The sequence below is a fragment of the Oryx dammah genome, unplaced genomic scaffold, assembly GCF_014754425.2.
Source record: "Oryx dammah isolate SB20612 unplaced genomic scaffold, SCBI_Odam_1.1 HiC_scaffold_12, whole genome shotgun sequence".
Classification (NCBI taxonomy): domain Eukaryota; kingdom Metazoa; phylum Chordata; class Mammalia; order Artiodactyla; family Bovidae; genus Oryx; species Oryx dammah.
Window position 1 is genome coordinate 63,360,369 of NW_024070196.1, and position 27,934 is coordinate 63,388,302.

General features: G+C 44.3%; 1 protein-coding gene across 1 annotated transcript in view; it reads left to right on the top strand.

Moving 5' to 3' along the window:
* Window positions 1–4,154: 4,154 nt before the first annotated feature.
* Window positions 4,155–27,934, top strand: part of LOC120871189 (SV2 related protein) — a 72,395-nt gene continuing 48,615 nt past the window's right edge. The window contains exons 1-2 of the mRNA XM_040250936.1: window positions 4,155–4,391; window positions 26,640–26,800. Coding sequence (XP_040106870.1) covers window positions 4,357–4,391; window positions 26,640–26,800 — 196 coding nt within the window. The 5' untranslated portion in view covers window positions 4,155–4,356. The remainder of the gene's footprint in view (window positions 4,392–26,639; window positions 26,801–27,934) is intronic.

Here is a 27,934-nt window from a genome sequence, read left to right on the forward strand (position 1 = left end):
ACAAAATATATTTTTCTAATATACATAAAAATAAGTAGCTGTATTTATTTTAAGTAGGATAACTGTTTATCCCATGTATCAACTAAAATCATCTTCCTTACACTCAGAATGAAGCGTAGTACACTCTATCTTAGGTAAAATGCTGAGATAGAGAAATAGAGATTATCGGAAAATGATAAGAGCTATAGCACCCCATGTTTTCTCTGGAGCTGGACCAGCTCTAAGTGTTGGCACCTGTAGCATCTACTCCCAGCCTCACCGCATTCTTGGGCAGCAGGCAGGTCTGATCAGCGCCACTCTTACAGATGAGAACACTGAGCCACGTACAGGTGCCCAGGCCTGTCTAAGGTCACAAATGCTATCACAGAACGCAAGCCCTGTCTCCGGTCTTCCCATTCATACATTTTTGCAAGATACGCTATTCCTCCATGGCCAAATAACCCATAGAGATCAAGAGAAAAGGAAGGATACCTAAAATATAGAGGGCATATTATTGTGAAAGAATATAATGGAACACTTAGACTTACTGGAAATTTTATAGTTTTATTTTTAGCATGAAAGCTAAAACTATAAAACTAAAAGCTAAAACTATAAAACTCTCTAAGGAGGTTTTCTTGTAGGAGAAAAATCTTTGCAACCTTCAGGTAAACAAAGATTTCTTTGCTACAACTAAGACCCAGCACAGCCAAATATATATATAAACCCCAAAGATTTCTTAGGTCACAAAAGCCCAAATTAGAAAAGAAAAAATATCTGATAACCTCAATCTTATTTAAGTTTAAACATTTTCTTTGAAAGATGCTGTTAAGAAAATGAAAAGGTATGACACAAATTTCAGAAAACTTTAAAGGTACACACATCTAACAATGACTTGCATCCATAATGTGTAAAGATTTCTTACAATTCAGTAAGAAGACACACAATTTTCCCCAAACTGTCAAAATATTTGGACAGGCATTGCACACCAAAAAAAGGTATATAAATGGCCAATAGGTACATGAAAATATGGTTAACATAATTTGTCACGAGGGAAACAAAAATTAACACCACAAGACATTATATTAGAATGATGACAATTAAAGAAATGGTCAATACCGTTTGTTGGTAAGGATTTGAAGCAACTGGAACTCTCTTATACATCACCGATGGGGATGTAAAATGATACGTATGCTTCCCAGGTAGCGCTAGCAGTAAAGAACCCACCTGCCAATGAAGGAGATGTAAGAAATGTGGGTTCCATCCCTGGGTTAGGAAGATCCCCCGGAGAAGGAAATGGCAACCTACTCCAGTGTTCTTGCCTGGGAAATCCCACGGACAGAGGAGCCTGGGGGGCTACAGTCCATGGGGTCGCAAAGAGTCGGACACGACTTAGTGACTAAACAACAACAATAAATGCGTTGGAAAGCTAGCAGTTTGCTATGAGGATAAACATAACCTTACCACGGTGACCCAACCATTTCACTCTTCAATATTTATTTATCCAAAAGGAATGAAAATGTAAATCTATAGAAAGATTTACAAACAGTTACTTTATTCATAAGAGCTCCAAATTTGGAAAAATTTAAATGGTCATTTCTGCCCCCTTCTGATGCCTATGTCAGATGCTTTCTCTATCTCCTTTATACTTTAATAGAACTTTATTACACAAAAGCTCTGAGTGATCAAGCCTCGTCTCTGGCCCCGGATTGAATTCTTCTCTGGAGGCCAAGAATCCTGGCGTCTCAACCTTTCATCTTGGGGGCTTGTCTGATTTCTTCAGGACAAGATGAGAGCTAACAATTCCAGCCTCACTCCTTTGAACTGTATACTGAAAAACTGGGATAGATTTGATCCCCAGGGCTTAAAGAAAACATACCTGGTCTTCCGATGTGATACTGCATTGCCATGGTATCATTGGAGGATGGCATCGGTGGCCAGTTGGAGGGGCTCTTAAATATAATACTGTTTTACAATTAGACCTGTTCTGTAGAAAACAAGGGAAATGGGTAGAAGTAGCAGGCAATGGCACCCCACTCCAGTACTCTTGCCTGGAAAATCCCGTGGACAGAGGAGCCTGGTAGGCTGCAGTCCATGAGGTGGTAAAGAGTCAGACATGACTGAGTGACTTCACTTTCACTTTTCACTTTCATGCATTGGAGAAGGAAATGGCAACCCACTCCAGTTTTCTTGCCTGGAGAATCCCAGGGACGGGGGAGCCTGGTGGGCTGCCGTCTATGGAGTCGCACAGAGTCGGACACAACTGAAGCGACTTAGCAGCAGCAGCAGCATATCATACAATAGAATATTACTCTGTGATAAAAAAGAATGCACTCTTAAAAAATGGTAACATTTATGAATCTCAAAGCCACGCTAAAGGAAGAAGTCAGAAAAGAATATGTACTTTATGATTCTGTTTACATAAATTCTAGAAAATACAAATTAATTTATAGTAATAAAAGCAGATTAGTGGTTGTCTGAGCAGCCAGAGATGAAATTTGGGGATGATGGAAACATTCTGTATCTTGATTGCAGTATTGTTACAGTTTTTCTTTTCGAGTGCATATTGGCTATTTACATGTCTTCTTTGAAGAAATGTCTATTCATATCTTTTGCCGATTTTAAATTGAATTGTCTTTTATTACTAAGTTCCAAGAGTTCTTTACATATTTTGAGTTAGTCTCTTATTAGTTATATGGTTTTCAAATATTTTCTCTTATTTTATGGGTTGTCTTTTCACTTTCTTGATAGTATTATTTGCAGCATAAGAGATTTTAACTTTGATATAGTCCAGCATATCTGTTTTTTTTTTTTTTCTTTGTCGCTTGTGCTTTTTGAGGTCGTGTCTATGAAACCATTGCCTAATTGAAGGTCATGAAGACTTACTCCTGTGAGTCTTATAGTTTTATGTAAAGAGTTTTATAGTTTGAAATCTTGCACCTAAGGGTACTCAAAACCCTTTAGGCATGAAAACCCTTCTCTGGCTTACAGTTGTAGAGCAACCAACTGTCAAGATTTGCCTCAGATCCAGCATTTTCCAGGACACCAAGCTTTCAGTACTATAACTCAAGTCCTGAGCAAACCAGGGTGAGTTAACCAATAACACTCCAACTTGCCAGCTCTGATATAAATTATTATCCCAACTTTCCATGGCTTAAAAAAGATACTGAATCTCCTCACTTGAAAGATGTCTGTTTTCAGTTTAACAAGCATTTACTGAGTGCTCACAACAGCAAAGCCCTGGGGTTGAGTGTAGTGAGGAATATTAAATTTCAATTTCAGTGTCCATAAATAAAGTTTTATTATTCTAGGCCCTTGGGGGTACTTCAGAAACCTTTAAGGAGCTTACCTTCTAGAGGCAGAGTGGGCCCGGACATTCTAGTGGAAGAGGGAGGGGTGCCACTGAACAAGATAAAGAGGAATTTGAAGGCAGGAATTGGGTTTTATTCATCTTTGATTCCCCAGAACTGCAGAGATCTCTTTAACGAACGCTTGTTAAATAAACGAGTGATCTGTGACTTTCTCCTACACAACTTACCCAATTTTTTTTTCTTGATTCGTTTCATAAGATCTCATCTCCGTGATGACAATGTCATGTCTAACTTATTCTCTTATCAGTGACCCAGTGACTATCGCCTTGCCCAGCATACAGTTGTTAGTCGCTAAGTCGCGTCTTGACTCTGCGACCCCAGGGACTGCAGCCCGCCAGGCTCCTCTGTCCATGGGCTTTCCCAGGCAAGAAGGCTGGAGTGGGTTGCCATTTCCTTGCTCCAGGAGATCTTCCCCACCCAGGAATCAAACCCTGCTGTGGCGGGCGGATGCTTTACCCCTGAGCCAGCAGGAAAGCTCTGGCGGACAGTAGGTGCTCAATAAACAACGCTTCAACGCATGGAAATTTTGTTTTTCATTCTCTGCGTTTGTGACAGCCCCCTGGTTTTCAAGAATATCGAAGGCAACCTTAAATGAATCCATACACACAAACCTTCAGAGAGGCATCGTCAACCGAAGAGCCCTCACTGGTACCCAGACGGCCTTTTCACAGGCTGGCGGGCGCCCTGTCGGCACCCCAGAGCATCACCACCAGCTCCGGAGAGCCTGTAAATTTCGCTAACCAGAAGGGCTCTCCCCGCCCCCTCTCCGCGCGCATCTCGCTCTGCCCTCCGCCGCCTCCTCTCCGCCCACTCTCGCCGCGGTCTCCTGGCGGCGGCGGCTTTGTCTCGTGGGCTGGTCCCTGGCGGCTCCCTCCCCTGAACAGCTGCCACCGAGGGAGGCAGCCGCGCGGGTCCGGCATCCTAACGCTGAAGCCCCCGAGCGCGCGCTCGTCATCCACCACCACCATGTAAGGGCCATGAACAGGGCTCGTCCTGGCGCAGCGCGGACATGGAGGAGGACTTATTCCAGCTCAGGCAGCTGCCGTGAGTATCTTGCGGGCGAGTCAGAGGCAGACAGGCTTTTCTTTAAAAAAAAAAAGAAAGAAAGAAAGAAAGAAAACCTGCAGGGGAGCATCTCGGCATGCCTTCCTGAATTTAAAGGGAACGGTTTCAGGGGGAGAGACTCAGGCCTGGAGGAGACAAGCCATTTTCCCAACCCCACCGGCTCAGCCTCTTATCTCTGACTCAGTCCGGTTTTTGTTTTTTTTTCCAGATCCGTCAGAATCTTAACGGGGACATAAGCGTGTAATATTTTCCCTTGGAATTGCTCTTCCTCCTAAAGGGATTGGGAGGGTCTGTGTTTTAAGAAAGCGTTAGCTGCTGTTTGGAAATGTGGAGTGAATTTATGAGTCCGTGCAATGACATGGGTCCTTTCCAGCCCTTCTCCTATGCTGTGAAATTCTGAATTTTCCTGCAAGGTCTTTTAGAAGGGAATGATAACTGATGTTGCCTACCGTTTTCTGAAAAGCTGGGATTCCTTCCTAGAGAGGAGGCTTCGGCAAAGTCCCCGTTGTTTATGAAGTGTGTGAATGAGAGGGCTGTGTATCTTTGGTGAAACCTCTTGCCTTCTGAATGAAAGGATTTTGTAACAGCTAGCTAAGTGAGGCTCACTGTCAGGGGGTATCCTTGGGAACTCAGGAATACACTGCTTAGACGACTGGAATTTTTCTTTTTCTTTTTCTTTTTTTTAATTTTTCAAGGATACCAAATTTGCTCTGAAAATCCTGGGGAAATACGGTCAAGCAATGGAAAGGGCTTGTAAAGGGGCATTCAAAATTCTCCAACCTCCAGCTGATGGAGATTTGTTAAGCAAATTCCAGGAGTATGAAATGGAGCAACAAAAAGAACATTAATGGGATTTTTGTTTTAATTTTTTAGAAGCACTGGTCACTTGGATGGTAAAAGCAGACACTCCTTTGGAATTGTTGGAAAGGATACATTATTGTTAGTATGTATATTTTCTTGACTTAAATGTTTTTTTTTTCTCCCTCTCTCTCTCTCTCTAAACCACTGAGGAATTCTCCCAAGTGACTTTTAGTGTGACTACTATAGCTCTCTGAGGCTCTGAGTACTGAAGGGTATTGAGATGTCTACTTCTCATTCAGTGTAAAATTAATTTGCATTAAAATTTTTAATTAATGAAATGTTTACTTTTAAGCTTTTATTAATTGATCTGCAAATGGCCTGTCTTATGTAACACGGCATTATTTCACAAATGCTGAAAGATGCCCAGTTATAATATCCAAAGTCGATCTATGAATCCACAAAAATGTATGTACCTGAGTGCAGATCTCTCAAGGAAAACATTTATTTTCATTGAAAATAAATATGTTTAAAAACCAACCTATTACCTCAAAATAAAAAAATAATCCAGAAACTAAAATATGAAATTTGGAATTCAGGATAAGGATACATGTTGGAACTGCAGTTTTACTAAATTTTCAAATGCTGTCAGGGCATGTGAACTTTGCAAATTACTCAAAGATTCATGTATATTTAATCTACTAATAGATAGACATACACTAGAGTGACAAGCCCTTCCTTCATTAGAAAAAAATCAAACCTAATAAGAAGATTTTACTTAAGCTTAAATTAATTTAGTTTTTATACTAATAATAGTATATACATAGAATAAAGTCCAAAAAGAAGCACAAGAATAAGTCTCTCTCTTCCCAAGCCCCAGTGTTAAGTTTCTTGATTGTTTTCCTGATTTTTACACACATAAATACATGTAATATCTATTAGAAAGGCCACATTGTGTGCTAGCTAAGAGCACTGGCTCTTGAATAAGACAGAATAGGCTTCAAATCCCTACTGTGCCACTTCCTGGCTGTGTGACTTTGTGCAAGTGACTTAACCTTTCTGAAACTCAATTTCCTTAGCCATAAAATGGGAATCATAATAGTACTTGATTCAAAGGCTTATTGGGAAGATCATGTGAGGTCATGTGTGCCAAATGCCTGGCAGATAGAGACATCAATACATATGAACATCTGAAAAATAATTTATAAAATTATGATTATGATGATATCTGAAAAAAAGTTTGTAAAAACAAAATCCATAGGCTCTTTCTGCTGGAGTCTCCCAGAATGTAATCTGCAACCCCCAAATTACATTTGAATGAGGTCAAAATTAGCCCTGAAACATGTTAACATTCGTTTATTAAAAAAAAAAAAAAAGTAAAAGGAACGGCTGTGTAAATCTGAGTGGATTTCACATCACGACATAGGTGTTTTTTAAACCACACCCTGTGTATATTATTCACAGACTGCCGGCAACAGATGGCCTGAGAGAAATATGGGTTTTTTAAAAATCAGAGTGCCTTGTAGAGGATTGGCAAGAGTGGACCTTGGAACAGGCTCAGTCTTGCGGGAAGCCAAGTGTTAATAGATTACAAGCCACTAAGTTGTTTACAGGGTCAGGGGAGGGGGAAGGGGTGAGGATGTCTAAGAAACAGTCCTTCCCAGGACTTGGAGGTGCCTTCATGAACAGCTCTGCGATGGCTTGTGTGAGACCACAGACAACCTCTCCCTGTGCACAGCACTATGTACAGGAGATTCAGAAGGCTGGATTTTGTATCTAGTTCTGCCTTATTGTGAGATCTTGTGCAAGTCAGATTTTCCTGGGTCTCTCCTTTCTGGGATGATGTTCTTGAAAACAAATTATGTAGACTACATTGACTGATTGGTTCATCCATTCATTGACTTACTCATTCATTCAACAGTTTTCCTGAGCATCATCCTAGATTGGGGAATTCTATAACCAAACAAGATACATGGTCTTTGCCCTCAAGGAGCTCACAGCTAGAGTGAGCCAATACAGTGTCCAATACAGTAGCCACATGTGGCTATTTAAACTTAACTTATGTAGTTGGTATATGAAATAATGTCCGTGTATAATACACAGTGGGCTTCCCAGGTGGTGCTAATGGTAAAGAACCCACCTGCCAATGCAGGAGACACAAGAGACAAGGGTTCAGTCCCTGGGTCAGAAAGCTCGCCTGGAGAAGGGCATGGCAACCCACTCCAGTATTCTTGCCCAGAGAATCCCATGGACAGAGGATCCTGGAGGGCTACAGTCCACAGAGGCACGAAGAGTCGGACATGACTGAAGTGACACGTGCATTCACATTATAAAGTATGATTTATAGGTAAAATAGGTCGTGTTTGAAAAGTCAGCTCCTTCATTGCATTGGTTGCGTTTCGAGTACCCAGTAGCTGCATGTGGCTCAAGGCTGCTTTAGCCCCATTGTGACAGCCTGGGCCCAGAGCACTTTTGGAACTGCAGAAGGTTCTATTGCACAGCACTGGTCCCATGGGAGAAGCGAATATTGAAGACACAGTTTCACAACAATTATGAGAATTGTCTTAAGGGCTACTTACTTCAGTTAGTATGATAATCTCTAGTATGATAATCCACCTTGCTGCAAATGCAAATAGCATTATTTCCTTCTTTTTTAATGCCTGAGTAGTATTCTGTTTTGTGTGTATACCCCACATCTCCTTTATCCATTCATCTATCGATGGACAGACAGTTAAATTGTTTCCATGTCTTCTTGGCTGTTAGAAATCGTGCTGCGATGAACACTGGGGTGCATGTATCTTTTTGAATTATGGTTTTCTCTGAATATATGCCCAAGAGTGGGGTTGCTGGATCATATGGTAACTCTATTTTTAGTTTTCTAAGGAAACTCCATACTGTTCTCCATAGTGGCTGCACCAATTTATATTCCTGCCAACAGCACAGGAGGGTTCCCTTTTCTCCACAAATGTAGAAGGTGCGACAAGTCTAGTTCTAGATGGCAGAGAGGCAGATCAGAGAAGGCTTCTTGGAGGAAGTGACATTGGAGCTGAACCCCCAGACACGTGTAGAGATCAGCCAGGAGAAGAGATAGGAGGGAGCTTTCCAATAGTGGGAACTGTGTGAGGGCAAGAGCTCAAAATCAGGCCAGTGGAGCTTCATGAGCAAGTGACCAGAGGGAAGGCTGCAGAGGATGGCAGGGACCAGGCCACACAGGACCCTGTAGTAAGGACAAGAAATTGGACATTTATCTTGTGTTTGCTTGATCCACTCACTCTTTTCTTACTAACCCTGTCTTTCAAGATCGAGCTTAGGGACTTCTCTGGTGGTCCAGTGGATAAGAACTCCAACTCCCAATCCAGGGGGTCTGGGTTTGATCCCTGGTCAGGGAACTAGATCCCACATACCACAACTAGGAGTTTGCCTGCTGCCAAGTTAAGATGCAGCATGCTGCAACTAAGACCTGGAAGAGCTCAATAAATAACGTAAAAATAAATATTAAAAAAATAAAGATTGAGCTTAAGTCCATCAGCTCAATGAATCTTCTGACTCCTCCTGGGGCTTCCTGGGGTAAAAGTGCAGGCTCTGAGTCAGGCAGATCTGGGTTCAAACTCTGGCTCTGCCACTTACCATATGGCTAACCCTGGCCTAGTGACTTCATCTCCCCATGGTTGGATGTTCATCTATAACGCTGGGATAATAGCGGTATCTGCATGGCAGGGCCGTTGTGAGGATCAGGCAGGTCACCGCTGGGAAGTCCCAGCACAGTGCCTGGCTCCACACAAGGGCTCAACCAGTTGGTACTAGTGTTATTTGTCTTCTTTCACTCTGGACATCTTCCCCTCATCCTCCAGCTTGTTCAAATAGCAAAGCACCTGGAAGCCACGGTCTCCTTTTCAGAATCCTAAGATGTCCTGATGAAAGCTAATGGAAGCACACGTCCAAACGTGAAGTCTGATCTTTCCTGCACTCCGCTCCTCTTTCAGCCTCTTCCAGTTGATGGTGACGCCATCCTCCCCATTTGGAGTCCGTTTTGACTCCTCCTTCCCTCAGATTTCACTTCAACCCATCAGGAAATTTCTCTTGGTCCTGCCTTCAAACTCCATCTAAACTCTTATCACTTCTTTCCAACTCCACTGCTACTTCTTGGTTCAAGTCCCCATTGTCTCTGACCCTGGGTGGATTCCAGGGGTTATCTTGCTGGTCTTCCCGGTCCTGCCCTTGTCTCCCTACAGCACATTCTCAACACAGCAACCAAACATATTGTTTTTTAAAAAATATTATTTATTTATTTGGCTGAGCTGGGTCTTAGTTGCAGCATGCAGGATCTTTAGTTGCAGCATATGGGATCTAGTTCCCCGACCAGGGATTGAACTCGGGGCCCCCCTGCCTTGGGAGCGTGCAGTCTTAGCCACTGGACCACCAGGGAAAGTCCCCGGAGGGATTCTTTAGAAGTCAACTCACAAGGCTCTTCGGTTCCAAAACCCTCCTAGGGCTCCCATTTCACCTTGTCTTCTCTACTCTTTCACCCCCTCATGCAGCCATTCTGGCTCCCGTGTGTGTGTGTGTGTGTGTGTGTGTGTGTGTGTGTTAGTTGCTCAGTTGTGTCTGACTCTTTGCAACCCCATAGAATGTAGCCCGCCAGGCTCCTCTGTCCATGGAATTATCCAGGCAAGAATACTGGAGTGGGTTGCCATTCTCTTTTCCAGGGGATCTTCTCGACCCGGGGATGGAACCCTGGTCTCCTAAACTGCAGACAGATTGTTTACTATCTGAGCTACCAGGGAAGCCCATGGTCTCCTTGTTGTTCCTTAAGCACACCAGGTGGGTTCCTGCTTCAGCACCCACTGTTCTCTCTACCTAGAAAGCTCTTCTCCTAGATATCTGCTTTACTCAGATCTCAAATGCCACCATCTCACCCAAGCCTACCCTCATCACCTCCTTAAAATCTGTAGCCCTCTCTTACTGCCATTAGGATTTTTGTTGTTGTTCAGTTGCTCAGTTGTGTCTGACTGTTTGCAACCCCACAAACTGCAGCACACCGGGCTTCTTAGATGGCTACTATCAAAAATAAATAAAAACAACAAGTCTTGGTGAGGATATGGAGAAAATGGCATTCTTACACACTGACTATTGGTGAGAATGAAAAATGGGGCAGCCTCCAAAGAAAACAGTATGGAGGCTCCTCAAAAAATTAAGAATCACCATAGGACCCAGCAATTTCACTTCTGGGTATATACCCGCAAAAGAGTTGAAAGCAGAATACGGAAGAGATATTTGCACAGCCATGGTCATAGCAGCATTGTTCGCAATAGGCAAAAGATGAAAGCCTCCTAAGGGTCCCTTCATGATGAGTAGATACACAAATGTGGTCTACCCATATGATGGAATATTATGTAGCCTTCAAAAAGGAAGGGAATCCTGAAACATGCTACAACACAGATAAACCTTGAAGACATTAGGCTACGTGAAATAAGCCAGTTGCCAAAGGACAGCTACTGTATGATTCTACTCTGTGAGGTTTCTAAAGCAATCAAGTTCATAGAGACATAAAGCAGAACGGTAGTTGCCCGAGGCTGGGGAAGGGGAGGTGGGAGATCCGTGTAGTGGGTACACTGTCCGTTTTCACAAGATGAAAAGAGTTCTGTGGATGAACAGTGGTAATGATTGTGCAATATTGTGAATATACTTAATGCCCACTGAACTGTACTCTTTAAAAATGCTTAAAATGACCAATGTTATCTTATGTGTATTTTACTGTAGTTGAAAAAAATCATAGCTCTCTTCCCCCATCCTCCAATACCATGTTCGGCTTTTCCTCTTTAAGATTTTTTTTTTTTTTAATGTGGACCATTTTTAAAGTCTTTACTGAATTTGTTAACAGTATTGGGTCTGTTTTATGTTTTGTGTTTTTGACCGTGAGGCAATGTGGGAACTTTGCTCCCTGACCACAGGTCAAAGCTGCACCCCCTGCATTGAAAGGCATGGTCCTAACCACTGGACTGTCAGGGAAATCCATGCTTTTCCTTTTTTTTTTAATCGCACATTACCTTCCAACATACCGTATAATTTGCTTATTTATTGTTCAGTGTCTGTCTTCACTTAGTTGTATGAAAGCTTCACATACCAGGGGTCTGATGGATCCCAAGTTCATGGGACATTGCCTAGATTCCATCTGATACTGGATTTTAGGGTAGATCAGGCCACAAGATTAAGTAAAAACTTTATGCACTGAAAAAAATCAGAAAAATCTATTCATCAGCTTAATCATTCTCCTTGACAGCCAGGGCCACCATTATTAAGTTTTAGCAGCTAAAGCACTGAGTCCCCGTGGAAAGATCAGACATAGCCTTGTTTCATCATATTCACTCCCCCTCCACGTTGTGACAATCAAAACTATCTCCAGACATTGCCAATCTCACCCCAGTGAGAACCACTTCTCTGAAGCGTTTTAGTTTAGACAATACGTTTTTCGGTCTCTCCATTTCCAGAGCATCTTCAGACCTCTCTTTACACCTCACTTTTCTCCCATTAGTCATGTGGGGACTGTGGCTTGTGCCCCTTCCTGCAGCTTCAGGATACTTTTGGTAAAAGACTGTAAACTCCACGAGGGCAAGAATGTGGTCTGACACATAGAATGTCCTCACTGCATGTTTGTCCTGTGTGCACCTTTGTGCATTAATCATGCTTTTTATTCTCTGTATTCTGATGTTTTGACCTTTTGGGCCCTTGCAGATTCTGGAGGGCTCTCCCTTCCCAGGGTTAACTAGTAAATAAGTCATCTGCCAGTGGACCTTTCGTGTGCAAACCAACCAGTCCAAAGCCACTAATCCAGCTGCACTAATCGTACCAGGGCCAAATACCAGACAACTGGAGACAGTCCCTATGATCAGAGCCTGGAGAAATGACTCAAACTAGCTCATCCTCAACCTGCTTGCCCTGCCTCACCTGTTCCTTCCTGTGGAAACCACAGTCAAGACTCTGCCCCAGATTTTATCCTCACCTTTGCCTCCCAGTTTGATTCCTAGGTCGGGAAGATCCGCTGGAGAAGGGATAGGCTACCTGCTCCAGTATTCTTGGGCTTCCCTGGTGGCTCAGCTGGTAAAGAATCCACCTGTAATGTGGGAGACCTGGGTTTGATCCCTGGGTTAGGAAGATCTGCTGGAGGAGGGAATGGCTACCCACTCCAGTATTCTGGCCTGGAGAATTCCATGGACTGTAGAGTCCATGGGGTCACAAAGAGCTGGACACGACCAAGCGGCTTTCAGTTTCACTTGCCTCCTTACTGATCCCAGTGTTTCCCCATTTGGCTACCCCCCCTCCACAAAATGTGGCATGCCCCCTCTTCTTGGAATCTGTGAGTATAACAGAGTCTAAAGTCTTCAGTTGGCAGTCATCTCCTGATCTGTTTGCCACACCTAAATGATAATAAAAGCAATATTTTAGGGATTTCCCTGGCAATCCAGTGGTTAAGACGGTACCCATCCAATGCAGGGTCTCGGGTTCCATCCCTGGTTGGGGAACTAAGAGCCCACGTGCTGCACAATCAAAAAATAAATAAATGTAAGTTTGACTCAGTGGGATTTTCCAGGCAAGAATACTGGAGTGGGTTTCCATTCCTTCTCCAGTGTTTTAAAACACTGCCCACAATCTGTTCATCCTCTTATAGCAAAATATGCCTGAATGATCTCAAAATCAACTCTGATCACCTTCCCCCATCTCACCCTACTTGTAAACCTTTCAGAGGCATCCCACTGATCTCAGGAAAACATAGGAACCCTGTGGTCTCTGTAATTCAGCCTGTCTCTCCCACCTCTACTCGATCCTACTCCCTGGGTCTTTGTCCTCCCCCATCTCTGTGGGACTCTCCTGGTCCCCAGACCTCAGGCAAGTCTATCCTGACTACTCTTCCCTCCAATTGTTCTTTATCTTGGCACCCTATTTATTTTCCTCTCAAGGTTCATTCATTTGCAAATGTATAATGATTTCTTGTTTACTTGTATATTAACTGTCTTCTCAGTAGGGAATCCATTTCAGGAGGGCAGATGTATTTTATCCCCCTTTGTATCTGAGCCTTCAGCGCACAGTCAGCACTCAATAAAGATTTATTAAAATACTGAAGAATAGGGACTTCCTTGGTGGTCCAGTGGTTAACACTGTGCTCGTCCAGTGTAGGGGGCACAGGTTCGATCCCTGGTCAGGGAACTAAGATGCCACATGCTGCGTGGCATGACCAAGTAAAATAAAATACTGAAGAAGGGTGTCAGACTCTTTTGAGATGCTCTCTCTGTTGACTCCTTTAATCTCCATGGCAACCCTGTGAGATGGGAATTACCATCTCCATTCTACCAGCAGGACATTGAGACCCAGAGAAGTAAACTAACCTAACCTCAGAGCTGCTGAGTAGTGGGGGCAGGAAATTCAAACCCAAATCAGTCTGTTTGCAGAGTTGGGCGCTCCTTTCTATGACACCCCCACCCCATCTTTAGGCATGACTTGAAATGCTACCCTGTCATAATCACAATTAGGCACAAGCTTCCTTTTTCAGTCTGATAGATTCACGAACTCAGGGGATAAATACCCGGAAGCTCAGATGAAAATAGAAAAAAAAAACTTCCTCACCCTAATCATGTCTCAGACCCTAATTTAAGGTACTGAGGTGAATTACATGATGGTTCAAGCAAAATCTTTGGGTTGACAGTTATTTCCTCAAGCTCTTCTCTTCTTTCAATAGAAAAATTATGTAAAACAAATGTTCCCTGCTATTTTGGTAAATTATATGCTATATATACACAACAAATGCCAAGAAACTGTGAGCCAGCTTGTTTCAAAGCCCTCATATAGTTAACATATGCCACTGCTATTTTCTTTTTCTTTCATATTACATTTTTTTCCCCTTGGAAAATCTTGGCTCATGTCGCTGATAACTGCTTTTAGGAACCCATCTGATTCAAAATGTAGTCTGGCTTTCTGAGTGTAATTTAATGTCAGAGGTCTCTCTTTACATCCGTCTTAAAACAAGTTTTAATAAATAAAGGACCCTGGCTTCTAGTGGATTGCCAGAGAAGGAATGTGAACAGATCCTGGCTTAAAACGCCAGGAAGCTAAACCATTTCTCAAAGTCAAATTTCACAAAGGTCAGTGTCCTCCATGCTCAAGGTACAAAGGTGACTTGAACGAAGCTGGGTTGGAGGAAAGCCAATATTGACACAAAGCCTCCACAGTTTTCTGTTCATCAAGCTCAGTTTATCTTCACGGCAGTCCTGTAAGCCTGCCTTCATCCCACTTCACAGATGAACGTGTCTGTAACATGCTTAGCTAATGTTACAGATTGACAAGTGTTCTGTGAATAGTCGCTATTGGGATTTATATTGATTATTTAAGTTAATAGAGTGCGGGTTTAAAATTTTACATATTACAGAGGGATCCAAAATGAAAAGTAAAAAGAAATTTCTTTCCCTCAAAACTCCCCATCCCCATCTGTCCTCCTTCCCAAAACCAACCAGTCTCAGGCTTCTTAAGTATCCTTCCAGAATGTTCAATGGCAGAAGAGAAAATATTCTTGAGCACACTTGCACATGCACATGAATTCATGTACATGAATTCCCTGGGGACCTGGTTACAGTGCAGATGTTGATTTAGAAGATCTCGGTCAGGACCTGAGACTCAGTGTTTCTAACAAGCCCCTGGGGAGGCTGTGTCTCTGGTTCGAGACCATACTTAAATCTTAGTACCAAGAACCTAGATCATGGGACTGTAGCACATTTCATAGTGAGCCCCAGCAGGAGTTCCCTGGCAGTCCAGTGGCTTTCACTGCCACATCCCGGGATTTGATCCCTGGTCTGGGAACTGGGATCCCACAAGCTGTGTGGCCAAAAACAAATGAGTCCCAACAATCTTTTCCTGTTAGTTCTTGCAACCGACTTGTGTGTGTGTCTGTCCATTATGTGTGTTTATGGTGTTAAAATAGGCGCTATAAAGTTTACCATTTCAACAGTTGTGCGGCTAATGGTACGAATTATATTCAATGTCTTGTCACCTTCACTACCATCCATCTCCAGAACTTTCTTATCTTCCTCAACTGAAACTCTGTGCCCATTAAACACTAACTCCCCATTCCCCTCTTCTCCCCAACCCCCAGAGCTTGGGGACCACTGTTCTACTTTCTCTCTGTGTGTGACTTTGACTATTGTAAGCCCATTTAGATAGGCGGATTAGTACAGAAATTGGCCTTTGGTGTTGGTTTTATTTCACTTAGTGCAGTGTCTTCAAAGCACATCCATGTTGTAACATGGGTCAGAATTTCCATCCTTTTTAAGGCTGAGTAATACTCAGTTGTATGGATAGACCACAGTTTGTTTATCCATTCATCCACTGATAGCCACTTAAGTTGTTTCCACTTTCACCTGTTGTGACACAGATCAACACAAATTTTAAAAAAATTGGCCGTACCATGCAGGTTCCAGGATCTTAGTTCCCTGACCAGGGATGGAACCTGCACTCCCTGAAGTGAAAGTGCAGAGTCTGGACCGACAGGGAAGTCCCAATAAAATGTTTTTTTTTTTTAAAAAAAAAAAAAAACACAACATTTTCTTTAGTGGCTGTTCCATCATCTATTTAATTACTCCTCTCCTGGTAATTATTTCTGGTTTAGTATTATTTGCAGCAAAGCTGCAAAGAGATGCTATCACCAGAAGAGAATACAGACAGCTGGAAGTGGGGATGCTGAAATCAGATAGCTTCGCCAAAGCCTAGACACTCACTGTGTGACCTTGGGCAAGTTCCCAGCCCCCTGTGCTTGAAGTGTCCTCTGCAAAATGGGGACAATGAAAGTGGGAATAAATAATTTAATGATGCAAAGTGCAAACATTGGGCCTGACAAATGGCGAGTTGACGATCCACATCTGCCATGACTGGGAGGGTAAACCATTGCTTACCGTGACTGTCCCCACAATGAACTGTCAGCACAACCTCACATTCCGGGTTGGCGCTCAAAGCTCTGAAAATTGGAAAGACATCACAGCTTGCGTGGGTGCTCAGCCGTGTCCGACTCTTTGCGACCCCAGGGACTGTAGCCCTCCAGGCTTCTCTGTCCACGGGATTTGCCAGGCAAGAATACTGGGGCGGGTTGCCATTTCCTCCTCTGGGGGATCTTCCCGACCCAGGGATCGAACCTGCATCTCCTGTGCCTCCCACACTGGCAGGCGGATTCTTTACCACTAAGCCACCTGGGAAGCCCATATCACTGCTTACCTTCCCAGAAGGTTGCAGTGGAAGCTATTATTCAAAGAAGGAAGCACAGAGCCCTGGACGGTCCTGGAGGAGAAGGTGTGATGAAAGGGAGAGTGTCAGACCACATAGCCATCTTCTGTGATGTTACCCTCAGAGTCAAGGGCGAGCCACAGACCTTCCCTTCACCCCTGAAAAGGAATTGATAATGCACGTAAACGTTCATTTCCTTCCTTCGCCTAGTGATTCTCTACATTCTGTCTTCTATTAATACCTCAGGGGACTGTTTGTAGTTTTGAGTTGGGAGGTTGCTTCCAGGGGAGCGAGAGCCCTACTCTTTGTTGCTTCCTTCCTGGAAACCCCTTTACATCACCCCTCAGTGGGTTACAGAGTTGAAATGTCTCCCTGCCTCACCACACCCCCAGCCTCTCACTGCACCCAGTTCATTTCATTTACAGCTTTTCTCGCAATGTACAGAATATCTGTGTAGCAGTATATGTATCCACATGCATAATATTATATATAAATACATATTTATATTTGCAATATTAATTTATATACTGACATATAAAATTATATGTTTATAGCTATAATATTTATATATGTATGTATTTGTAATTATTCACATTTAAAATACAAAACTGCATGTGGATATATACATGAAATTTTTATTGAGGTATAAAAAATTATATGTGTATATCCACATGCATTTTTGTATTTATATATGTAAATACTTGTAAATACATACATATATAAATAACTACATACTTATACATTTATATATAATACTTATATAAGGAGAAGAGGACAACAGGGGATGAGACGTTTGGATGGCATCACAGATTCTATGGACATGAACTTGGGCGAATTCCGGGAGATGGTAAAGGACAGGGAGGCCTGGCATGCTGCAGTCCGTGAGGTCGCAAAGAGTCGGACACAACTTGACGAATGAGCAACAAAAAGTTGATTTACAATATTATTTTGGTTTCAGGTTTAAAACATAGTGATTCACAATTTCTAAAGATTAGGCTCCATTTATGTTATTATAAAATATTGGCTGTATTCCCTGTACTGCACAATATATCTATTTTATACACAGTAGTTTATATCTTTAAGTAGACTTAAATTGAAGAAAGTAGGGAAAACCACTAGACCATTTAGGTATGACCTAAATAAAATCCCTTATGATTATACAGTGGAAGTGAGAAATAGATTTAAGGGCCTAGATCTGATAGATAGAGTGCCTGATGAACTATGGACGGAAGTTTGTGACATTGTACAGGGGACAGGGATCAAGACCATCCCCATGGAAAAGAAATGCAAAAAAGCAAGATGGCTGTCTGGGGAGGCCTTACAAATAGCTGTGAAAAGAAGAGAGGCGAAAAGCCAAGGAGAAAAGGAAAGATATAAGCATCTGAATGCAGAGTTCCAAAGAATAGCAAGAAGACATAAGAAAGCCTTCCTCAGCGATCAATGCAAAGAAATACAAGAAAACAACAGAATGGGAAAAACTAGAGATCTCTTCAAGAAAATTAGAGACACCAAGGGAACATTTCATGCAAAGATGGGCTCGATAAAGGGCAGAAATGGTATGGACTTAACAGAAGCAGAAGATATTAAGAAGAGGTGGCAAGAATACACAGAACTATACAAAAAAGATCTTCACGACCAAGATAATCACAATGGTGTGATCACTCACCTAGAGCCAGACATCCTGGAATGTGAAGTCAAGTGGGCCTTAGAAAGCATCACTGCGAACAAAGCTAGGGGAGGTCATGGAATTCCAGTCGAGCTATTTCAAATCCTGAAAGATGATGCTGTGAAAGTGCTGCACTCAATATGCCAGCAAATTTGGAAAACTCAGCAGTGGCCACAGGACTGGAAAAGGTCAGTTTTCATTCCAATCCCAAAGAAAGGCAATGCCAAAGAAGGCTCAAACTACCGCACAATTGGACTCATCTCACACTCTAGTAAAGTAATGCTCAAAATTCTCCAAGCCAGGCTTCAGCAATACATGAACCGTGAACTCCCTGATGTTCAAGCTGGTTTTAGAAAAGGCAGAGGAACCAGAGATCAAATTGCCAACATCTGCTGGATCATGGAAAAAGCAAGAGAGTTCCAGAAAAACATCTATTTCTGCTTTATTGACTATGCCAAAGCCTTTGACTGTGTGGATCACAATAAACTGTGGAAAATTCTGAAAGAGATGGGAATACCAGACCACCTGACCTGCCTCTTGAGAAACCTATATGCAGATCAGGAAGCAACAGTTAGAACTGGACATGGAACAACAGACTGGTTCCAAATAGGAAAAGGAGTGCGTCAAGGCTGTATATTGTCACCCTGCTTATTTAACTTCTATGCAGAGTATATCATGAGAAACGCTGGGCTGGAGGAAGCACAAGCTGGAATCAAGATTGCCGGGAGAAATATCAATAACCTCAGATAATGCAGATGACACCACCCTTATGGCAGAAAGTGAAGAGGAACTAAAAAGCCTCTTGATGAAAGTGAAAGAGGAGAGTGAAAAAGTTGGCTTAAAGCTCAACATTCAGAAAACAAAGATCACGGCATCTGGTCCCATCACTTCATGGGAAGTAGATGGGGAAACAGTAGAAACAGTGTCAGACTTTATTTTGGGGCTCCAAAATCACTGCAGATGGTGACTGCAGCCATCAAATTAAAAGACGCTTACTCCTTGGAAGAAAAGCTATGACCAACCTAGATAGCATATTAAAGAGCAGAGGCATTACTTTCCCAACAAATGTCCATCTAGTCAAGGGTATGGTTTTTCCTGTGGTCATGTATGGATGTGAGAGTTGGACTGTGAAGAAAGCTGAGTGCCGAAGAACTGATGCTTCTGAACTGTGGTGTTGGAGAAGACTCTTGAGAGTCCCTTGAACAGCAAGCAGATGCAACCAGTCCATTTTGAAGATCAGCCCTGGGATTTCTTTGGAGGGAATGATGCTGAAGCTGAAACTCCAGTACTTTGGCCACCTCATGCGAAGAGTTGACTCATTGGAGAAGACCCTGATACTGGGAGGGATTGGGGGCAGGAGGAGAAGGGGACGATCCAGGATGAGATGGCTGGATGGCATCATGGACTCGACGGACGTGAGTCTGAGTGAACTCCGGGAGTTGGTGATGGACAGGGAGTCCTGGCGTGCTGCGATTCATGGGGTCACAAAGAGTCAGACATGACTGAGTGACTGAACTGAACAGAACTGAGTTTATATCTCTTAATCCCCTCCCCCTCTCTCGCCCCCAACCCTTTCACCTGTCCCACTGGTAACCACTAGTTTGTCCTCTATATCCACAGGTCCTGCTTCTTGTTTCTTACATTCACTAGTATATTTCGTTTTTAGATTCCACATATAAGTGATAATATACAGTGTTTGTCTTTCTCTGATAAATCTCACTGAGGTGACATTCACGGCGGTGCTAAGGGTTGAGGCTTTGGGGGTTTAGGGGAGAGAGGGGCATGGCAAAATAAGGTAAAATTCACCGTTGTAACCATTTCTGAGAGTGCAGGCCTGTGGCATTAAGTGCCTTCGCGTTGTGGAACCATCAGTACCATCCGTCTCCAGGACAGTTTTCATCTTCCCGGACTGAAACTCTGTGCCTGTTAAACACGAAGTCCCTATGTCTTCCTCTCCCAGCCCCTGGGAGCCACCATTCTGCTTTCTGTCTCTGAGTCTGACTGCGTATGGAATCATGCAGTATTTGTCTTTTGTGACTGGCATATCTCACTTAGCATAATGTCTTCAAGTCTCATCCATGTTATGTAATGTGTAGAATTTCCTTCCTTTCCAGTTCTTTTTTTTTTTTTTTTTGGTGCACAGCTTGTGGGATCTTAGTTCCCTGACCAGGGATCGAAGGCCCTCAGCTATGAAAACACAGAGCCCTAACCACCAGGCAACCAGGGAATTTCTCCTTCCCTTCCCTTTTTTTCTTTGGACTTCCCAAGTGGCTCAGTGGTAAAGAACCTGCCTACCAATGCATGATCTCCTGAAGGAGATGCCAGTTCGATCCCTGGTTCAGGAAGATCCCCTGGAGAAGGAAATGGCAACCCACTCCAGTATTCTTGCCTGGGAAATCCCATGGACAGAGGAGCCTGGTGGGTTGCAGTGCATGGGGTTGCAAAAGAGTTGGACAGGACTGAGCGACAAATACTTTCACTTTTTCCTTTTTAAAAAAAAATGATTAATTTTATTGAATCTTCACCCTAGTATGCACCTCTTTTTATAAAGCCACTTTTATTTTATTAGTTATTTTTCATAAATTATAAATCAATAATTTTTACTTATTTATTTTGGTCACACTGCACAGCATGCCGGATTTTAGTTCCCCAGCCAGGGATTGAACCCATGCCCCCTGCAGTGGAAGCAAGGAGTCCTAACCACTGGACTGCTGGGGAGTTGCCCCTTCCCTTCCTATCTGAAGCTGAATAATAGTCCACTGCATGTATAGACTACATTTTGCTAACGCACTCATCCACTGATGGACACGGGGGTGTTTTCACCTTTGGGCTGTCGTGAATACTCCTGCCATCATGGATGTACATTCACAATGTTGTACAACCTTCCCTTCTGTCTACTTCCAGACCAATTTCATCATCCCCCAAAGGGAATTCTGTGCCATTAGACAGTCACTCCCTCTCCCGCCTCCCCAGCCCCTGGCAACCACTGATCTGCTTTCTGTCTCTCTGAAGTTGCTTCACATAAGTGGGATCACGCATATGTGACTCTGTGTCTGGCTGCTTTCACTCAGCAGCATGTTTCAAGGTTCTGATTTGATGGTTAGATATTCAGGAAATCTCAGAGCCTTTTATTTAACTGTTGAGAGCTTAAGGCGGGTCGTGGTGGGAGTTATTTACCCCACAGATATTGGCAAATGCTACACATCAGTATGGTCTTGGGGAGTTTATTTGAGACTCAGTTTGTAGACACTGGCTTCAGAGCCTCCCCATAATCTCCATCACCACCACCCCCCTGCAAAGCTGCTGTTGTTTAGTTGCTAAGTTGTATCCGACTCTTTGTGACCCAGTAGACTGTGGCCTAAGGCAATGGCACCCCACTCCAGTACTCTTGCTTGGAAAATCCCATGGATGGAAGAGCCTGGAAGGCTGCAGTCTATGAGGTCGCTGAGGGTCGGACACGACTGAGAGACTTCACTTTCACTTTTCTCTTTCATGTGCTGGAGAAGGAAATGGCAACCCACTCCAATGTTCTTGCCTGGAGAATCCCAGGGACGGGGGAGGCTGGTGGGCTGCCGTCTATGGGGTCCCACAGAGTCGGACACAACTGAAGTGACTTAGCAGCAGTAGTAGTAGCAGACTGTGGCTGGCCAGGCTCCCCTGCCCATGGGATTTCCCAGGCAAGAATACTGGAGTGAGTTGCCCTCTCCTTCTCCAGGGGATCTTCTCAACCAAGGGATTGAACCCACGTCTCCTGCATTGGTAGGCGGGATTCTTTACCACTGACATCCAGGCTGAAGCCTAGGTTCTTTTAAGCTGTATTGAGAGATGGAGATTGGAAAAGAGACCTGGTGGCTTCAAATGAATTATAATCAAATGTTGGCAATTTCATATAGTTCAACCTTCTAGTAGGGTCTAGTCCTTAAGCTGGACAAGAAGCAAAGATAGTTCTCTCGTTGTTATCTATTTATTTTTATCTGCTTTAAATATTTCCAAATAAAATATTTTGTGGGGGAGGGATGGAGTAGATGGGGAGGAATGGAAGGGTTTGACTGGTATCCTCTCTTTGGCCAGAAACACAAGGTTTTGACCAGACAGACCTAAGGGTGACCCCCGGCTCCATGCCTTTTTACTGCTAAGTCGCTTCAGTCGTGTCCGACTCTGCGACCCCATAGACGGCAGCCCACCAGGCTCCCCCGTCCCTGGGATCCTCCAGGCAAGAACACTGGAGTGGGTTGCCATGTCCTTCTCCAGTGCATGAAAGAGAAAAGTGAAAGTGCCTTTTTAGCTCTGTGAAAAGTGAAAGTGAAGGCGTTCAGTTGTGTCGGACCCTTTGGGACCCCATGGACTGTAGCCTATCAGGCTCCTCCGTCCATGGGATCTTCCAGGCAAGAGTGCTGGAGTGGATTGCTATTTCCTTCTCCAGAGGATCTTCGCGACCCAGGAATGGGACCCGGGTCTCCCGCTTTGCAGGCCGACGCTTTACCGTCTGAGCCGCCAGGAAGCCCCTTTGACCACAGTTAATTCCCTGACTTCTGGGGCCTCCGTTTTCTTGTCTGCACAATGGCTATAAAAATGCCAGCCTCACAGGGCTGTTGTGCTTCCCTGGGCGCTCAGTGGCAAAGGATCCACCTGCCAAACAGGAGATATGGGTGTGATCCCTGGGTCGGGAAGATCCCCTGGAGAAGGGAATGGCTACCCACTCCAGTATTCTTGCCTGGAGAATCCCACGGACGCAGGAGCCTGGTGGGCTACAGTCCATAGGGTTGCAAAGAGGCAAACATGAGTGACTGACTAAACAAAGAACAACAGGGCTGCTGTGCAGAGCGAGTGCGTGGAGAGCAACATCTAGAACGAGGCACAGAAGCTGCGGGACGGTTGGGGGCGTGGTGGAGAGGGGCCGTGGCGGAGAGGGGGCGTGGTAGAGCTGGCGGCTGGTGGTGGAGTGATTGCTCCAAGGTTCAGTCCCAGCTGCTCTGCCTGCAGACCCTGTGCGCTGTACTCTGCCCGATATCTCCAGCCGCAGACGAGCTTAACAGCTGGAGCTTTCCCAGTTCAGCCTCGCCATTGAATGGTGTTTCCGGTATTTACAAAATTGCTATATCATCTGCCTTTTCTCCCAATTCGCAAGCAAGGAATGTTCCCCCAGGCTTCTGGAATCTGGAGACATGCTTTCTATGCCAGAGCACTAGTTATTCTTGATGAAACGTGCGGAATAAGGCAATAGTTAATTGATGATTATGATAGCAATTTTTTTTAAAATGTAGAAATTTATCCATTTTAGGGTGGTGGGAGGGGGGTTCACGATTGGGAACTCATGTACACCCGTGGCGGATTCATGTCAATGTATGGCAAAACCAATACAGGATTGTAAATTAAAAAATAAATAAATAAAAAGAAATTTATCTGTTTTTACCTTTTAAAAATGCCCAAATTTGCCCTCCAGTTCCTCATCATCAGGCTTCCTTGATGGCGCAGTGGTAAAGAATCGGCCAGCCTATGCAGGAGACACAGGTTCAATCCCTGGGTCGGGAAAATCCCCTAAAAGAGGCACTGGCAACCCACTCCAATATTCTTGCCTAGGAAAGCCTGTGGACAGGGGAGCCTGGTGGGTTACAGTCCACAGGATGGCAAAGAGTCAGAGACGATGGAGTCACTGGGCACTCAGGCACGCCCTCATCAGCCCTCTGCCCTCTATGCCCTTGGCATCCCAGACTTCTTTTTTCAAAGCCCAGGGAGGAATGGGCATCACTCATTCCATATGGCTGTCTCCTGGGAAGGTAGGGACTCATCTCTTCTGTTACTGCTGTGACCTTGCAACTCATTGCAGGGCTGGCAGAAAGCAGGAGTTTTGTTTCAGGATGAGGAAGCTAGAGGAGACAGGTTATTATGTTTTTGCCTGGGTCTCAGATAAATAAGTTGCTGCTCAAAGAAATCAAGGCATTTCCCAGAGTCACAAGAAACAGCACAGTGTGAGGGAATGTATTGTACTGAGGGTAAAGTCCATGGGGTCTCAAACTCAAATGCCTATGAGGGCAAAGGGAACAAAGTGCCAAGTGAGAGGAACATAGAGTTAAGTGTAAAGAAAAATGGCAAGAGAGCGTAAGGGCTGGAGGTCCTTTGGAGAGGATGAGACTGTCAGTCATCTGGGGATCGAGTGGCCCATATTCAAGGGACACACTGCTCTGGTCTAGCCATGTTGGTCCCTTATTAGAATGTGGGTCCCAGATGGCCAGATATTCTATTTTTTAAAGAGACATCAGGAATCTGGATTTCTTTGTGAATTCTTCTAATTTTAAAACTTTGATATTCACTTTAAATTAAAAAAAATACTGTGTGGGCAGCTTTTTATAAGCATAAAGCAATCCTTATGTGACCAAATTATTAACTTACATTCATTTCAGTTCAGTCGATCGGTCATGTCCGACTCCTTGCGACCTCATGAATCGCAGCACGCCAGGCCTCCCTGTCCATCACCAACTCCTGGAGTTTATTCAAACTCATGTCCATCGAGTCAGTGATGCCATCCAGCCATCTCATCCTCTGTTGTCCCCTTCTCCTCCTGCCCCCAATCCCTCCCAGCATCAGGGTCTTTTCCAATGAGTCAAACCCTTCTCATGAGCTGGCCAAAGTATTGGAGTTTCAGCTTTAGCATCAGTCCTTCCAATGAACACCCAGGACTGATCTCCTTTAGGATGGACTGGTTGGATCTCCTTGCAGTCCAACGGACTCTCAAGAGTCTTCTCCAACACCACAGTTCAAAAGCATCAATTCTTTGGTGCTCAGCTTTCTTCACAGTCCAACTCTCACATCCATACATGACCACTGGAAAAACCATAGCCTTGACTAGACGGACCTTTGTTGGCAAAGTAATGTCTCTGCTTTTTAATATGCTATCTAGGTTGGTCATAACTTTCCTTCCAAGGAGTAAGCGTCTTTTAATTTCATGGCTGAAATCACCATCTGTAGGGATTTTGGAGCCCCCAAAAATAAAGTCTGACACTGTTCCCACTGTTTCCCCATCTATTTCCCATGAAGTAATGGGACGGGATGCCATGATCTTCATTTTCTGAATGTTGAGCTTTAAGCTAACTTTTTCATTCTTCTTTTTCACTTTCATCAAGAGTCTCTTTAGCTCCTCTTCACTTTCTGCCATAAGGGTGGTGTCATCTGCATATCTGATGTTATTGATATTTCTCCCGGCAGTCTTGATTCCAGCTTGTGCTTACTCCAGCCCAGCATTTCTCATGATGTACTCTGCATATAAGTTAAATAAGCAGGGTGATAATATACAGCCTTGACGTACTCCTTTTCCTATTTGGAACCAGTCTGTTGTTCCATGTCCAGTTCTAACTGTTGCTTCCTGATCTGCATATAGGTTTCTCAAGAGGCCAGTCAGGTGGTCTGGTATTCCTATCTCTTTCAGAATTTTCCACAGTTTATTGTGATCCACACAGCCAAAGGCTTTGGCATAGTCAATAAAGCAGAAATAGATGTTTTTCTGGAACTCTCTTGCTTTTTCCATGATCCAGCAGATGTTGGCAATTTGATCTCTGGTTCCTCTGCCTTTTCTAAAACCAGCTTGAACATCAGGGAGTTCACGGTTCATGTATTGCTGAAGCCTGGCTTGGAGAATTTTGAGCATTACTTTACTAGCATGTGAGATGAGTGCAATTGTGCGGTAGTTTGAGCCTTCTTTGGCATTGCCTTTCTTTGGGATTGGAGTGAAAACTGACCTTTTCCAGTCCCATGGCCACTGCTGAGTTTTCCGAATTTGCTGGCATATTGAGTGCAGCAGTTTCACAGCATCATCTTTTAGGATTTGAAACAGCTCAACTGGGATTCCATGACCTCCACTAGCTTTGTTCATAGTGATGCTTTCTAAGGCCCACTTGACTTCACATTCCAGGATGTCTGGCTCTAGGTGAGTAATCACACCATCGTGATTATCTTGGTTGTGAAGCTCTTTTTTGTACAGTTCTTCTGTGTATTCTTGTCACCTCTTCTTAATACCATCTGTCCTTTATTGAGCCCATCTTTGCATGAAATGTTCCCTAGGCAAACCATTCAGTATCACTGTAATCCAAACGTATGCCCCAACCAGTAACGCTGAAGAAGCTGAGGTTGAACGGTTACTTACATTAGATACAGACAAATGAGTATAAATTCTGAAACACATATGCTTCCAAATGGTATTTAGGTCTAGAACAAAGATATCCTTATTCACATGGCTTACTATGTGAATAGGGCTCCCCTTAGAGTTGTGCAGTGCCCAACCTGTCCAACTGTACTAGATAGCCCTGATACATAACTCTTAACGTTGTCACCCTCCCCACAGCCCAACTCAACAGAAATGCCAGCCCCTACCTCTTTCACCCATTCATGGACCATGAGAGAACTCTCTGGACCACAAGAGAAAGCTTTTCACCTGTCTTGGGCACAACTATACCACAAGGTCATTGAGGAGGAGTCCTAGCCATCATGACCAGATTTGCTTTCTCCTCTAGGGTGGTGAAATTCCGTCGCACAGGCGAGAGTGCAAGGTCAGAGGACGACACGGCTTCGGGGGAGCATGAGGTCCAGATTGAAGGGGTCCGTGCAGGCCTAGAGGCCGTGGAGCTGGATGATGGGGCGGCCGTGCCCAAGGAGTTTGCCAATCCCACCGATGGTGAGGGGGCCCTGCAGTTGGGGCAGGCCATATTCAGGGGCTCTGAGGCTTCAGGGTTGCCTCTCCAGGTGGCACTCAGAGGGGTCTTGTGAAGGGGCAGGCAGGAGGGCCTGGAGGGCCCAGGGTGACCGACACTGGCAGTTTGGGCTGGACCTGCATGGCTTTCTCAGCAGGCGAGGTTGCATCACCATCCCTGACAGTTAGCATCATCGACTTAACACTTGGCCGAGGATGGCAGCCACAATGATGACGGTGAGGGTGATGGTGGTGATGACGAGCAGATGGTGCTGATAGTGGTGATGGTGACTGTAAAGATGACAGCAGTGATCAGAGCCACAGACGCAGGCTGAGGGTTTACTCTGTGCCAGGCCCGGTTCTAAGCACTTTACATATATTACCCATTTCATCTTCACAACAGTTCCGATTGGAACTCTTACAGTCATCTTCCCCCATTTTGCAGGAGAGGCCACAGAAGCACAGAAAGGTTACTTATCTTGCCCAGGGTCACACAGTTAGAACTTAGCCAAGCTGGATTTACACCCAGGAAATCTGGCCTCAGAGACCACATCCCTACCTGTGACCTTGTGCTCCCTCTGAGTAGAGATGGTTAATGGAGACTTGAAGTGCTCATAGGGGACCTGGTCTCTCCTTACCACCTGATAATGCTGATGCATGAAAACGTTCCATTCGTTCCTCCAAGGGCCCAGATTCCCAACCAGAGAGAGGGTTAACAGCTTGAGCCCAAGGCCCGTTGTTGGCAGATCTAAGGAGGCAATGACTGGAGTGGGAGTGAAGGCAGAGGTTAGAAGCAGTGGCTCCAGGTCCAGGATGATCTGGGCTAAATTCCCAGATCTGCAGTGTGCCAGCTGTATTGACAATGGGCAAGTCCATGTCCTCCTCTGAAAAATGGGGCTAAGACTGAGCCTTTAACTAGTTGGTGTCACAGGGACTCAGTGAGATTATGTGCAGCAAGCTCTTAGAGCCTGGGTCCCCAACCCCTGGTTCCAGTCCGTGGCCTGTTAGGAACCGTGCCGCACAGCTAGAAGTGAGCGGTGGGTGAGCAAGCTTCCTCTGTCTTTACAGCCGCTCCCCATCGCTCCCATTGCTACCTGAGCTCCGCCTCCTGTCAGATCA